Consider the following 15206-nt stretch of genomic DNA (forward strand, 5'->3'; position numbering starts at 1 on the left):
TTCTTCCCGGATTCTAGAGACATTTGTCCCTGCTGACTTGTAGTAGGCAGACTCTTCCTTTGTATATAGTTTGCATCTCTTTAGGTGCCCCCTATTGGTTTTATGTAAAAATACTTTTGTAATGTTTACAGTTTATAACGTTAAAGGAGAAGTGCCTCCCATAATGGGAAGATTGTTTAACTGTTATACAAAAATATAAAAAGTCTGTACCAGGTTTTGCTCTCTTTGCAACCCGCGGATGTGCTGTGTTTCACCAGGGGGGAATGTGGCGCCCCTGAGGGTTCGGTCGCCACAGGGATACTGCACCTCTTTAATGGGGTGTGGTATCTCTCCTTCGAGGTAAGGATGGTGCAACTGTCAGGACCACACCTCTGCATCCAACACTACACTTCTCCCACCTGCAGAGGGGGCTAATAGGCACCAGTGTGCTGCCCCCTTCCAGGATAAGTGGAGATGGGGGAACCAAAAGATAGAGGGAACCAAGTAGTGGGTGAGGGTGGAGGACGCACATGTAGGTTACACTTAATAATTCATATTTAATAAACAGCCATCTTGGGCTTATGGTCTTTTGACTGTGATCTTCATCACTGAACGTGGCTTTCTGTGTGAAACTGCAGTTGATGGGGACACGGTCCTCGTACTCTGGCCTTGAGTCGAGGGGCGGGCAAGAGTTAACGGCTGTCTCTACCCGGTCAAGGTCCCTACCCAAGAAGACCTGGAGCTGAGGAGTCTAGCTCCACCGCAAAAGGATCCCAGGGGGATGCAGACGGAGCGGTATACGCCACCTGTCCTCGCTGCTCTGGCCTGGTCAGAGGGATTCCTGCTGCAAAAGGGGTACCGGCCCCCGATATCTGACTTTGTTACTCTATGTCTCAGCCGGAGAAGCCCAGAGGCTCAGTGGATCCCACCGGGTAACGGAGCAGAGTCGCCACCCGTACCCTTGTTCTGTACATAGTCCAGAGGGAGACCCGGCCTTTCTACACACACGGATAGGAGAGGACTTAGTTTGAAGTCTAGGAACACTTTGGTGCGGGGTCCTGATTAAAGCACCTGAATTACTCGAGGTTGTCGGACCCCCGGTCCTGGTGGCCGCAGAGCCCCGTGAGGAGCAGGGAGAAGCCTTGCAGCTGCATGCTCTACCGTGAGTAAAAACCCTGGAAGTCTACCCCTATGGCCTCCTGTCTCTTTATTTCTGCACCACACAGCACAGCACCAGAACTCCTCCACTACAACTCCCTCCATCCGCCTCTCTGCCCTGAGGCCCTGCTCCGCCTGTGGGGAGCAGCACCATCTACAGCTGCCACTACATCCCGCCTCAGAGGACTGCCGCAGCGCTGGTGGCGATCAGCGCTTATGTGACGGCCCTGGGCACGGAACGGGTTCAGGCCACGACTGCTTCCCCAACATCTGACCCAGCTCCGAGTACCCTATCTACCAGGGAGGGCTGTGAGCGTCACACATGCACAGCACACACAGAAACACATGGCGTTCTACCATTTAGGATCCAGATAATCACCTCTTCTCAGTAATTCCTGTCTGTAATCCAGCTGCTACAATTCATGGATGTCCACGGCTCTGCTATGTCAAGTTACAGGTTTACAAACTCCTCTCTGCAATCCTCTCTGATAAATGTTTCTGCTGTTCTAGTGCTATCGCATATTCACAACTCAGCTGTTCCGGTGTGAAACTACTCCCTTGTTGCAAGATTCCAGAATATTGATATACAGTATCTCTGGTGCTCCTGTGTGTAACTGCATCTGTTCTGCAAGATTACAGATCGCTTATACATCTCTGTTATTCCTGTGTGCGGCAGCACTCCTGCTGCATCTAGTGCTTCCAGCTCCGCTTAGCAATCTGCATAACCCTTGTAGATCCATGTGCCATCCAGCAGATCCAACCCCGCTGCATCATCGCCTCTGGTCCGTGCTGCTCGCCCATAATTTATGGAATAGAGAATCCACCTCACCAAGGGAGCCCATTACAGACTCCCTCATTTTAGGTGGGATCCCAACTATTTATAATGTCCCGACAATGTTTTTAAAATGTGTTACATAAACCCTTTAATGCAATTTGGATCTGTCTGGTCTAATATATTAGAATGTAATATGTCGATTTGATAGATTGCAATATCAGTAAAAAAAGAAAAACATGAAAAATTGTGTGCCAGATCTTTATGGATCATCTGTCATTGCCACATCTTAGTGACAGCGCCACTCACCGCACTCTCCTGATCTGTATTCCTGCCCTGCAGTTGGCAGTCGTTTCCTCGCTGTGCAGTTTGCAGGCAGACCACGGCTCCGTCACCCACAAGTACTGATTGCATTCATTGTAGCATGGGACGGCCTCATAGACCTGTCAGGAGACACAAAAGTGCAGGGCGTAAACAACACTAATCAGTGTTAGCAACTGTCAGACCCGCAGGATTCTATACAGACACCAGCTTTTCTGGATATATATTATCCGGGCCCCGGTAAACATATGTCCTACAATCAGTCAGCTACCCCACATTACATAAAATGCAACATTATAATCTCATCTGCTAGAAAACGTTCAGAAATCACTTAAAGGGGATGAGTCCGCTCTTCTGATTAACTCCAAGATGTCAATGTAATCAAACATTTCCCACAGCAATAACAGAGTCTCATCATGCAAAGGTAAAGTAAGTGTCATCCACATTATAGTACAACATGTGGTGTAGAAATAATACACCCCAAAATGCAAATCATACTGTACTGAGAATGATGCTGCAGTGGATGCTGGGAAATGTCCAATCTGAAGCTAGCAGAATAGTGAGTGCAGCTCTGGAGTATAATACAGGATATAACTCAGGATCAGTACAGCATCAGTAATGTAATGTATGTACACAGTGACTGCACCAGCAGAATAGTGAGTGCAGCTCTGGAGTATAATACAGGATGTAACCCAGGATCAGTAATGTAATGTATGTACACAGTGACTCCACCAGCAGAATAGTGAATGCAGCTCTGGAGTATAATACAGGATGTAACTCAGGATTAGTAATGTAATGTATGTACTCAGTGAATGCACCAGCAGAATAGTGAGTGCAGCTCAGGATGTAACTCAGGATCAGTAATGTAATGTATGTACACAGTGACTCCACCAGCAGAATAGTAAATGCAGCTCTGGAGTATAATACAGGAGGTAACTCAGGATCAGTAATGTAATGTATGTACACAGTGACTGCACCAGCAGAATAGTGAGTGCAGCTCCGGAGTATAATACAGGAGGTAACTCAGGATCAGTAATGTATGTACACAGTGACTGCACCAGCAGAATAATGAGTGCAGCTCTGCAGTATAATACAGCATGTAACTAAGGATCAGTACAGGATCAGTAATGTAATGTATGTACACAGTGACTCCACCAGCAGAATAGTGAGTGCAGCTCTGGAGTATAATACAGGATGTAACTCAGAATCAGTACAGGATCAATAATGTAATGTATGTACACAGTGACTCCACCAGCAGAATAGTGAGTGCAGCTCTGCAGTATAATACAGGATGTAACTCAGGATCAGTACAGGATTAGTAATGTAATGTATGTACACAGTGACTCCACCAGCAGAATAGTGAGTGCAGTGTGACGCCCAGCTGCGCTTGGTATCACAGATCCTAGAGGGGTGCATTGGCGGATTCCTCCACAAGCATTCACACACCTCCACCTTCCACTTCAGACCACCAGAGGGAGCCTGTTAGGGATATATAAAGGGAAGGTGGAGCCAGGCAGCCCAGAAAGCAGCAGTTTCCTGCTCAGACACAGAAGGACTCAGTGCAGTCAAGCCAGAGCCTAGCAGTTCCTGCAGAAAGAGTTCGGTATAGTCTGTAGAGTGAGTCCAGACTAGACCTCACAGAGCTCAGGATAGAGAGCTGGGAGTGTGCCGACGCTCTGAGAGCGGCGAAGAAGAGCAGTGTCCCGGCTGCAGTGTGTGTATAGCCTAGTGAGGGCCTGAGTAGGCCGAAGGCGAGTGGAGAGTTAGTACATAGGGGGCAGAGGAGCTTAACTAGCTCACCCCGAAGCAATTACCGGACACCGGGTCCGAAGTTTACCGGGATCTCTAAGACCCAGTAAGGCATAACCGGAATCCCTGGAGAACTACAAGTCCCAGGATCGCTAAAGTGCTGATACGTAACTGAGCCAGGAGACACATAGGCCTGCAGCTAAGGTGCGTGTACTCCAAGAAAAGGCCCTACCACAAGGTCAGCCAGCGCAGGACAGAGACAAAGTTAGGCCTAGCTCCAGGCAGGTCAGAAACTTACTACGCAGAAGCAAGAAAAAGGAGGCCCAAAACCCGCTCATTGGGGAGGATCCTGACATGCACCCTTCACCCTACAGTGCTCGGGGATGTGCCTGAATTTCCATCAGTAAAAGGTACTGAAGTGACTATCGTGTTTGTCCCTGTTCTTGGTTGGACCCGGCTGGGTCTCGTCTGACCTGCATTCCCCTCCATACACTGCCCTGAGGCCTAGCTCCACCTGTGGGGAGCTATACCATCGAGCTGCATTGTCACCGGCCTCAGTGGACTGCGCAGCGCTGGTGATTCTCACCAGAAGCCACAGGTGGCGTCACAAACTTTTCTTAAAAATTAATAAATATCAACCCTTTTAAAGAGAGACCCCAGGGTACGGGCCCGGGAGCCGACCACCGCGACATCCTTAAGGCTAAAGGCCCGGGTATCGAGTCACCCCCATCCCCCTGGGCTAGTCAGCAGCTCTGGAGTATAATACAGGATGTAACTCAGGATCAGTAATGTAATGTATGTACACAGTGACTGCACCAGCAGAATAGTGAGTGCAGCTCTGGAGTATAATACAGGATGTAACTCAGGATCAGTAATGTAATGTATGTACACAGTGACTGCACCAGCAGAATAGTGAGTGCAGCTCTGTAGTATAATACAGGATATAACTCAGGATCAGTAGTGTAATGTATGTACACAGTGACTGCATGAGCAGAATAGTGAGCGCAGCTCTGGAGTATAATACAGGATGTAACTCAGGATCAGTAATGCAATGTATGTACACAGTGACTGCACCAGCAGAATAGTGAGCGCAGCTCTGGAGTATAATACAGGATGTAACTCAGGATCAGTAATGTAATGTATGTACACAGTGACTGCACTAGCAGAATAGTGAGCGCAGCTCTGGAGTATAATACAGGAGGTAACTCAGGATCAGTAATGTAATGTATGTACACAGTGACTGCACCAGCAGAATAGTGAGTGCAGCTCTAGAGTATAATACAGGATGTAACTCAGGATCAGTACAGGATCAGTAATGTAATGTATGTACACAGTGACTGCACCAGCAGAATAGTGAGTGCAGCTCTAGAGTATAATACAGGATGTAACTCAGGATCAGTACAGGATCAGTAATGTAATGTATGTACACAGTGACTGCACCAGCAGAATAGTGAGTGCAGCTCTGGAGTATAATACAGGATGTAACTCAGGATCAGTAATGTAATGTATGTACACAGTGACTGCACCAGCAGAATAGTGAGTGCAGCTCTGTAGTATAATACAGGATATAACTCAGGATCAGTAGTGTAATGTATGTACACAGTGACTGCATGAGCAGAATAGTGAGTGCAGCTCTGGAGTATAATACAGGATGTAACTCAGGATCAGTAATGCAATGTATGTACACAGTGACTGCACCAGCAGAATAGTGAGCGCAGCTCTGGAGTATAATACAGGATGTAACTCAGGATCAGTAATGTAATGTATGTACACAGTGACTGCACTAGCAGAATAGTGAGCGCAGCTCTGGGGTATAATACAGGAGGTAACTCAGGATCAGTAATGTAATGTATGTACACAGTGACTGCACCAGCAGAATAGTGAGTGCAGCTCTAGAGTATAATACAGGATGTAACTCAGGATCAGTAATGTAATGTATGTACACAGTGACTGCACCAGCAGAATAGTGAGTGCAGCTCTGGAGTATAATACAGGATGTAACTCAGGATCAGTACAGGATCAGAAATGTAATGTATGTACACAGTGACTGCACCAGTAGAATAGTGAGTGCAGCTCTGGAGTATAATACAGGATAAGTAATGAAATGTATTTTCAAAGTTGCTCAACTTCATACATGGACCAATTCTATATGTAAAATTGAGGTATTCGATCCCAAGACATAATAGCCCGTCCTGCTGAGTCGTCATTTTCTTCCATCATGGTGCAGTATTATAGGACAACCTTGATTGCCATATGAACATTCTTCAGTAAGTCTCAGGAGCTTTTGTAAACCTGGATATTTATTGAGAAGTTTCCCGTCACTTGAGATGTATGAAGTTGATTTACAACGCGTTTTCGATTGACAGACTCTAAGGAAACATTCTCCCGTACAACAGACGGCCTTAAATGTCATCACGTTGTATTTCATTTGACAGAAACTCAAAACAAGAGACAGTCTGTAGAGACAAAACTAATCATTCCTTGTAGATATCAGAGGCCGGGGAGAGCTGGAATCAAACAGAAAATTTCCATATTTCACATTTCGCTCCCATCACATGTGTGAAATTTTTTTGAGATAGTTGGATTCTGAGTCGGGCGTCCTCGAGGTTTGCGCTCTTTGAAGCTCCATATGGCAATAACAAGTATCTTTAACACTTCAACATCAATTATAAATACACTCGGCCCAATTGGTTTGTAATCCCGCAGCTCAGGGGTCTCGTTGCAGCGCGGATCCCCTGATATAAGTGTCTATGAGCCTTCACACCGGCTGTATTGGGAATCTTAAGGGAACACAACAAAATATTTTTTATTTATGGCTGTTTATCCAGCAGCACAATCCTTAAAGGGGATCTCCAGCTAGAAATGCAAATCCATGTCCTTTGGGGGGGCGGTATGACAGCGGATAGTACTGATGAATAAATGATATTTAGTTTTCTTTTCTTGGCTAAAAAAAAATAAATCAGGGATACAAAGATTTCATATCCATCCCGGCCTAAAAGAAATATGAAGTGTTTGGATCATTGTGAAAAATGATGGAATATACAGCCAGACTAGGAGTATATTCACATGTAGCAAAAATTTCTGTGATTCTGTGTTGTTGTTTTTTTTATTTTACGTCACAAATCTGCAGCAAAACTGATCTCTAGCAGGAAATCAGCTGCGTCAAAAACGCAGGTTTTGCTGCGTTTTTTGTGCGTATTTTCCACTGTCCTTCTGTCTCTATTCATGCATGTACATAAAGTTCTATGAAAATAAAGAACCCCATTCTATTTTGCCATCAAAAACGCTGAAAAAAAAGCTGATGCAAATTTTGGTGCGTTTTTGATGCTTTTTTTTCAGGGTTCAGCTGAGAAAACGCTGAAAGAAGTTACACCCTCTATTTTCCAAAAACCCAACCAAGGACACAAAATATACAACATAAAAAAAACATGATGTGTGAACGGAGAAGTCTGGTTTCTCATAGACTTTGCTGGTACTGCAAAAAGCAGCTGAAAATTTGCATAAAAATCTGAAGCAAAAAATGCTGGAAAACACAACATGTGTGAACATAGCCTTACTCATCCAAAAGACCTCTAGGGCGTTTGCTTTAACCCTTCGGGTCTGTGCCATTTTCCATTTTTGAACTTTGTTTTTTTTCCTCCCCTACTTCCAAGGGCTGCCCATAACTTTTTTTTTTTATGAAGAATGAAAAGGGAAGGATTTCATCCAGCAAGAAGTATCCTCAGTTAAATCACCTTATTGTAGAGCTTACTCCCTTAAAAAATAATTTAAAAAAATATATGAACCTTACGCGTTTCAGATGGGTTATAACTTTTTTTAGTTTTGCGTCAAAACAACCACAACTTCTTTTTTTGCACTAGTTTGCAATGACACCATTAATTTTACTATACAAAATACCAAAAAGAAAAAAATTCCAAGTGACACTAAGGCGTAAAAAAAACAAACATTTTCACCAGTTTTCTCTTCGTGGCGTTAATTGTGCGATAAAAATGATCTGGTAACTTGATTTTCCAGGTCAGTTATGGTGATGCCAAACTTATTTCTTTATATTTTAGTGATCAGAAAAAATCAGAACTTTGTTCTAAAAAAAATTGGCCTGTGTAACTTTTTTTTATTTTTTCCGTCGATGGAGCTGAATGAGGGCTGACCAAATACATTTAATTTTAATTTAATTTTATTTTACTTTCTACTAGGGAAAAAGGGGGCAATTTCAACTTTTATAAAAGAAAAATGTAACTTTTTTTTTTTTCAATCATTTTCACTTTAAATTTTGTAGCCCCTTTTGGGAGTTGAACCTGTTGGTACTAAATACTGTAATACTACAATTTTTAGGGAAATTATTGGTCTCATTGACAGAAGGATAAAAATGTCAGTGATAGGGGGCTTCAGTAGACCCCTGGCTGCAATGACAACCCAAGAAAATCGGAACATAACTTTCTTATTGAGGTTTCAGCTAAACACAGGACGATGCAGCGACCACATGGCAGAGATCACTCGGGGAAAGAAGATAGAGAACCCGGTAAGGACTAGTGTTGAGCCACCCCCGTAGTGTTCGGGTTCGGTTCGGTTCGTCGAACACCGGGATGTTCGAGGAACTGTTCGTCGAACTGTTCGTCGAACACCTTAGAACACCGTCGAACACCGTTAAAACCAATGGCAGGCAAACAAAAACACATAGGAACACATAGAAAACACCTTCAAAGGTGTCCAAAAGCTGACAAACTGCTCAGAAGACGCTTTCTTTAAAAAAGCCGGCCGGCAATTCAGCAGCGGCATACACCGGTACCCGACAATTTAGACATGAAGGAATAGAGCATCACACATAGATTAGATAGATAGAAACATGTCAGTCACATATATATGAAGTACAGTGACAGTGTTGCTTACTGTACTTGTCATTTAGTGTAAAGGATTTATTAAAAAATATAATAGTGTTTTCGTGCACCGTCTCTTTAAAAAAGCCGGCCGGCAATTCAGCAGCGGTACCCGACAATTTATAACAGACAGAATAGAGCTTCACACATAGATTAGATAGATAGAAATATGTCAGTCACATATATAATAAGTACAGTGACAGTGTTGGTTACTGTACTTGTCATTTAGTATTAAAATAAAGGATTTATTATTAAAAAAAATTGGCGTGAGGTTCCCCGTAATTTTAGTCTCTAGCGGAGGTTAAGCAGACAGCTGGGGCAGATGTTTGAAGCCTGGGAAGGGGGTAATACCCATGGAGCTTCCCAGGCTACTAATATCAGCCCCCAGCTGAATACCTAGCCTTTACTAGCTATTAAAATGGAGGACCCCCCAAAAAAATGACGTGAGGTCCCCCCTAATTTAATAGCTAGCAAAGGCTAGGCAGACAGCTGGGGGCTGATATTAATAGCCCAGGAAGGGAGCCATGAATATTGGCCCCCTCCCAGGCTAGAAACACCAGCCCTCAGCCGCCCCAGAAATGGCGCATCCATAGGATGCGCCAATTCTGGCACTTAGCCTCGCTCTTCCACGCTGCCCTGGTGCGGTGGCAGGGGGTAATAGGGTTGGGGTTGATGTCAGCTTATAATGCCAGCTGACATCAAGCCCAGGTTAGTAATGGAGAGGCGTCTATAAGACAGCCCCATTACTAACCCCATAGTCAAAGTTAAAAAAAAAACACAAACACCCAGAATAAAGTCCTTTAATTGAAATAAAGACACAATTCTTTATTGTTCTAAATTAAACCATACTTACCATCACGCCCATTCCAGCTGAAGCCAACGATCTCCTGCAATAAAAGAAAAATAATAAAGCAACCTCATCCTTACCTTTCCATGGTTCCCAGGACAGCTCCAGCTCTGCTACATCGAGATGACAGGCTGGACCGCAGCAGAACGCTGCCATCCAGCTTGCCATGCCGCACACACTGAGAAGCGCAGGCTTGCTTGCGCTCCTCAGTGTCTGACTGTGACGGCATCCAGATGAGCCGACAATGAACTCGGCTCACCTCATGTACGTCACTGACAGCGTGGGAAAATTCTCCTGCACTCAGCGCTTCAGCGTGAGAATTTTCCCACGCTGTCAGTGACGTGCATGAGGTGAGCCGAGTTCATTGGACATGACCTCGGCTCATCTGGATGCCGTCACAGCCAGACACTGAGTAGCGCAAGCATGCCTGCGCTTCTCAGTGTCTGCGGGATGACAGGCTGGATGGCAGCGTTCTGCTGCGGTCCAGCCTGTCATCTCGATGTAGCAGAGCTGAAGCTGTAGTGGGAGCCATGGAAAGGTAAGGATGATGTTGCTTTATTATTTTACTTTTATTGCAGGAGATCATTGGCTTCAGCTGGAATGGGCGTGGCGGTAAGTATGGTTTAATTTAGAACAATAAAGAATTGTGTGTTTATTTCAATTAAAGGACTTTTTTCTGGGTGTTTGTGTTTTTTTTAAATACTTTACTAGAAATTCATGGTGGTCATGTCTAATATTGGCGTGACCCCATGAATTTTGGGCTTAGGGCCAGCTGATAATGCCAAGCTGGCCTTAACCCCTTTATTACCCAGTGAGCCACCGCACCAGGGCCCTGGATGAGTTGGGTACAGCGCCAGAAGATGGCGCTTCTATGAACGCGCCATTTTCCGGGGCGGCTGCGGACTGCAATTTGCAGCGGGTGGGGCCCAGAAAGCTTGGGCCTCCCTGCGCTGCGGATTCCATGCCCCAGCTGCCTAGTTGTACCTGGCTGGACACAAAAATAGGGCGAAGCTCCACGTATTTTTTTTTTAAATTCATGAAATTCATGGAATAATTAAGAAAAAAAGGGCTTCCCTATATTGTTGTGTCCAACCAGGTACAAATAGGCAGCTGGTGGTTGGGGGCAGCCCGTTCCTGCCTGCTGTACCTGGCTGGACACAAATATAGGGCGAAGCCCCACATCAATTTTTTTTTCATTATTTCATGAATTTCCTGAAATAATTAAAAAAAAATTGACGTGGGGCTTCGCCCTATATTTGTGTCCAGTCAGGTACAGCAGGCAGGAACGGGCTGCCCCCAACCACCAGCTGCCTATTTGTACCTGGCCGGACACAACAATATAGGGAAGCCCTTTTTTAAAAAAATTATTTCATGAAATAATTAAAAAAAAATTGACGTGGGGCTTCGCACTATATTTGTGTCCAGCCAGGTACAGCAGGCAGGGACGGGCTGCCCCCAACCACCAGCTGCCTATTTGTACCTGGTTGGACACAACAATATAGGGAAGCCCTTTTTTTCTTAATTATTCCATGAATTTCATGAATTTAAAAAAAAAATACGTGGAGCTTCGCCCTATTTTTGTGCGCAGCCAGGTACAACTAGGCAGCTGGGGGCTGGAATCTGCAGCGCAGGGAGGCCCAAGCTTTCTGGACCCCACCCGCTGCATATTGCAGTCCGCAGCCGCCCCGGAAAATGGCGCGTTCATAGAAGCGCCATCTTCTGGCGCTGTACCCAACTCATCCAGGGCCCTGGTGCGGTGGCTCACTGGGTAATAAAGGGGTTAAGGCCAGCTTGGCATTATCAGCTGGCCCTAAGCCCGAAATTCATGGGGTCACGCCAATATTAGACATGACCGCCATGAATTTCTAGTAAAGTATTTAAAAAAACACAACACCCAGAATAAAGTCCTTTAATTGAAATAAACACACAATTCTTTATTGTTCTAAATTAAACCATACTTACCGTCACGCCCATTCCAGCTGAAGCTAATGTCTTCTGCAATAAAAGTAAAATAATAAAGCAACCTCATCCTTACCTTTCCATGGTTCCCACGACAGCTTCAGCTCTGCTACATCGAGATGACAGGCTGGACCGCAGCAGAACGCTGCCATCCAGCCTGTCATCCCGCGGACACTCAGAAGCGCAGGCATGCTTGCGCTCCTCAGTGTCTCGCTGTGACGGCATAAAGATGAGACAAGCTCATGTCCAATGAACTCGGCGCACCTCATGCATGTCACTGACAGCGTGGGAAAATTCTCCTGCACTCAGCGCTTCAGCGTGAGAATTTTCCCACGCTGTCAGTGACGTGCATGAGGTGAGCTCATTCATGTCCAATGAACTCAGCTGACCTCATGTACGTCACTGACAGCGTGGGAGAATTTTCACGCTGAAGTGCTGAGTGCAGGAGAATTCTCCCACGCTGTCAGTGACGTGCATGAGGTGCGCCGAGTTCATTGGACATGAACTCGTCTCATCTTTATGCCGTCACAGCCAGACACTGCAGAGCGCAAGCATGCCTGCGCTTCTCAGTGTCTGCGGGATGACAGGCTGGATGGCAGCTTTCTGCTGCGGTCCAGCCTGTTATCTCGATGTAGCAGAGCTGAAGCTGTCGTGGGAACCATGGAAAGGTAAGGATGAGGTTGCTTTATTATTTTTCTTTTATTGCAGGAGATCGTTGGCTTCAGCTGGAATGGGCGTGACGGTAAGTATGGTTTAATTTAGAACAATAAAGGAATGTGTCTTTATTTCAATTAAAGGACTTTATTCTGGGTGTTTGTGTTTTCTTTTAACTTTGACTATGGGGTTAGTAATGGGGGTGTCTTATAGACGCCTCTCCATTACTAACCTGGGCTTGATGTCAGCTGGCATTATAGGCTGACATCAACCCCAACCCTATTACCCCCTGCCACCGCACCAGGGCAGCGTGGAAGAGCGAGGCTAAGTGCCAGAATTGGCGCATCCTATGGATGCGCCATTTCTGGGGCGGCTGACGGCTGGTGTTTCCAGCCTGGGAGGGGGCCAATATTCATGGTTCCCTTCCTGGGCTATTAATATCAGCCCCCAGCTGTCTGCCTAGTCTTTGCTAGCTATTAAATTAGGGGGGACCCCACATCATTTTTTTGGGGGGTCCCCCATTTTAAAAGCTAGTAAAGGCTAGGTATTCAGCTGGGGGCTGATATTAGTAGTCTGGGAAGCTCCGTGGGTATTACCCCCTTCCCAGGCTTCAAACATCTGCCCCAGCTGTCTGCTTAACCTCCGCTAGAGACTAAAATTACGGGGAACCCCACGCCAATTTTTTTTAATAATAAATCCTTTATTTTAATACTAAATGACAAGTACAGTAACCAACACTGTCACTGTACTTATTATATATGTGACTGACATGTTTCTATCTATCTAATCTATGTGTGAAGCTCTATTCTGTCTGTTATAAATTGTCGGGTACAGATGCTGAATTGCCGGCCGGCTTTTTTAAAGAGACGGTGCATGAAAACACTATTATTTTTTTTAATAAATCCTTTGCAGTAAATGACAAGTACAGTAAGCAACACTGTCACAGTACTTCATATATATGTGACTGACATGTTTCTATCTATCTAATCTATGTGTGAAGCTCTATTCTGTCTGTTATAAATTGTCGGGTACCGCTGCTGATTTGCCGGCCGGCTTTTTTAAAGAGACGGTGCACGAAAACACTATTATATTTTTTAATAAATCCTTTACACTAAATGACAAGTACAGTAAGCAACACTGTCACTGTACTTCGTATATATGTGGCTGACATGTTTCTATCTATCTAATCTATGTGTGATTCTCTATTCCTTCTATTCTAAATTGTCGGGTACAGATGCTGAATTGCCGGCCGGCTTTTTTAAAGAGACGGTGCATGAAAACACTATTATTTTTTTTGATAAATCCTTTACACCAGGGGTCTCAAACTCGGCTGGGTATATGGGCCGCACATGGAAAAAATTTTAATTTGGGGGGCCGCATTCTTTGTTCAATGTGACATTTTTAGTGATACCATTTTTTTTTGTGTACACCTTTTGAACATTTTTGCCGTGTTTATTTTTTTATGGCTTGGGTCGTTATGGATGTGGCGATAATAAACGTGCACTTTTTTGTGTTTACTTTAGTTTACATATAAAACAGCATTTTTAGTGCCCAATATTTTTTCATGCTTTATTTTATTTTTTTTACAATTTTATTTCCCCCAATTGGCCACATACAGTAATATTGTCTTACAATTAGCATCATATAGTAATAATGGAAAACATCTTGTAGTAATGTTCCCCATCCAAGTCCCCATCTTGTACTAATGTGCCCCATCCAGGTCCCCATCCTGTGGCTATGTGCCCCATCCAGGTCCCCATCCTGTGGCAACGTTCCCCATCCTGGCGCCCATCTTGTACTAATGTGCCTCATCCAGGTCCCCATCTTGGGGCAATGTGCCCCATCCAGGTCCCCATCCTGTGGCAATGTTCCCCATCCAGGTCCCCATCCTGTGGCAATGTTCCCCATCCAGGTCCCCATCTTGTGGCTCTGGTCCCCATCTTGTGGCTCTGGTCCCCATCTTGTGGCTCTGTGCCCCATCCAGGTCCCCATTATGTGCCCCATCCAGGTCCACATCTTGAGGCTATGTGCCCCATCCAGGTCCACATCTTGAGGCTCTGTGCCCCATCCAGGTCCACATCCTGTGGCTATGTGCCCCATCCAGGTCCCCATCTTGTGGCTCTGGTCCCCATCTTGTGGCTCTGGTCCCCATCTTGTGGCTCTGGTCCCCATCTTGTGGCTCTGTGCCCCATCCAGGTCCCCATTATGTGCCCCATCCAGGTCCACATCTTGAGGCTATGTGCCCCATCCAGGTCCACATCTTGAGGCTCTGTGCCCCATCCAGGTCCCCATCCTGTGGCTATGTGCCCCATCCAGGTCCCCTCTTGTGGCTATGTGCCCCATCCAGGTCCCCTCTTGTGGCTATGTGCCCCATCCAGGTCCCCTCTTGTGGCTATGTGCCCCATCCAGGTCCCCTCTTGTGGCTATGTGCCCCATCCAGGTCCCCTCTTGTGGCTATGTGCCCCATCCAGGTCCCCTCTTGTGGCTATGTGCCCCATCCAGGTCCCCTCTTGTGGCTATGTGCCCCATCCAGGTCCCCTCTTGTGGCTATGTGCCCCATCCAGGTCCCCTCTTGTGGCTATGTGCCCCATCCAGGTCCCCTCTTGTGGCTATGTGCCCCATCCAGGTCCCCTCTTGTGGCTATGTGCCCCATCCAGGTCCCCTCTTGTGGCTATGTGCCCCATCCAGGTCCCCTCTTGTGGCTATGTGCCCCATCCAGGTCCCCTCTTGTGGCTATGTGCCCCATCCAGGTCCCCTCTTGTGGCTATGTGCCCCATCCAGGTCCCCATCCTGTGGCTATGTGCCCCATCCAGGTCCCCTCTTGTGGCTATGTGCCCCATCCAGGTCCCCATCTTGTGGCTATGTGCCCCATCCAGGTCCCCTCTTGTGGCTA

The 15206-nt window shown here is 45.9% G+C and overlaps 1 protein-coding gene across 1 annotated transcript in view; it reads right to left on the minus strand.

Annotated features, from left to right (window-relative positions):
- The window catches only part of THSD7B (thrombospondin type 1 domain containing 7B), a 760515-nt gene that overhangs the window by 143608 nt on the left and 601701 nt on the right, over nt 1-15206 (minus strand). Inside the window, exon 16 of the mRNA XM_073647255.1 lies at nt 2219-2352. Within this exon, the coding sequence (XP_073503356.1) occupies nt 2219-2352 (134 nt within the window). The remainder of the gene's footprint in view (nt 1-2218; nt 2353-15206) is intronic.

Source organism: Phyllobates terribilis, unplaced genomic scaffold (assembly GCF_046119375.1).
Source record: "Phyllobates terribilis strain yellow unplaced genomic scaffold, ASM4611937v1 Scaffold_9__5_contigs__length_417890890, whole genome shotgun sequence".
Lineage (NCBI taxonomy): Eukaryota > Metazoa > Chordata > Amphibia > Anura > Dendrobatidae > Phyllobates > Phyllobates terribilis.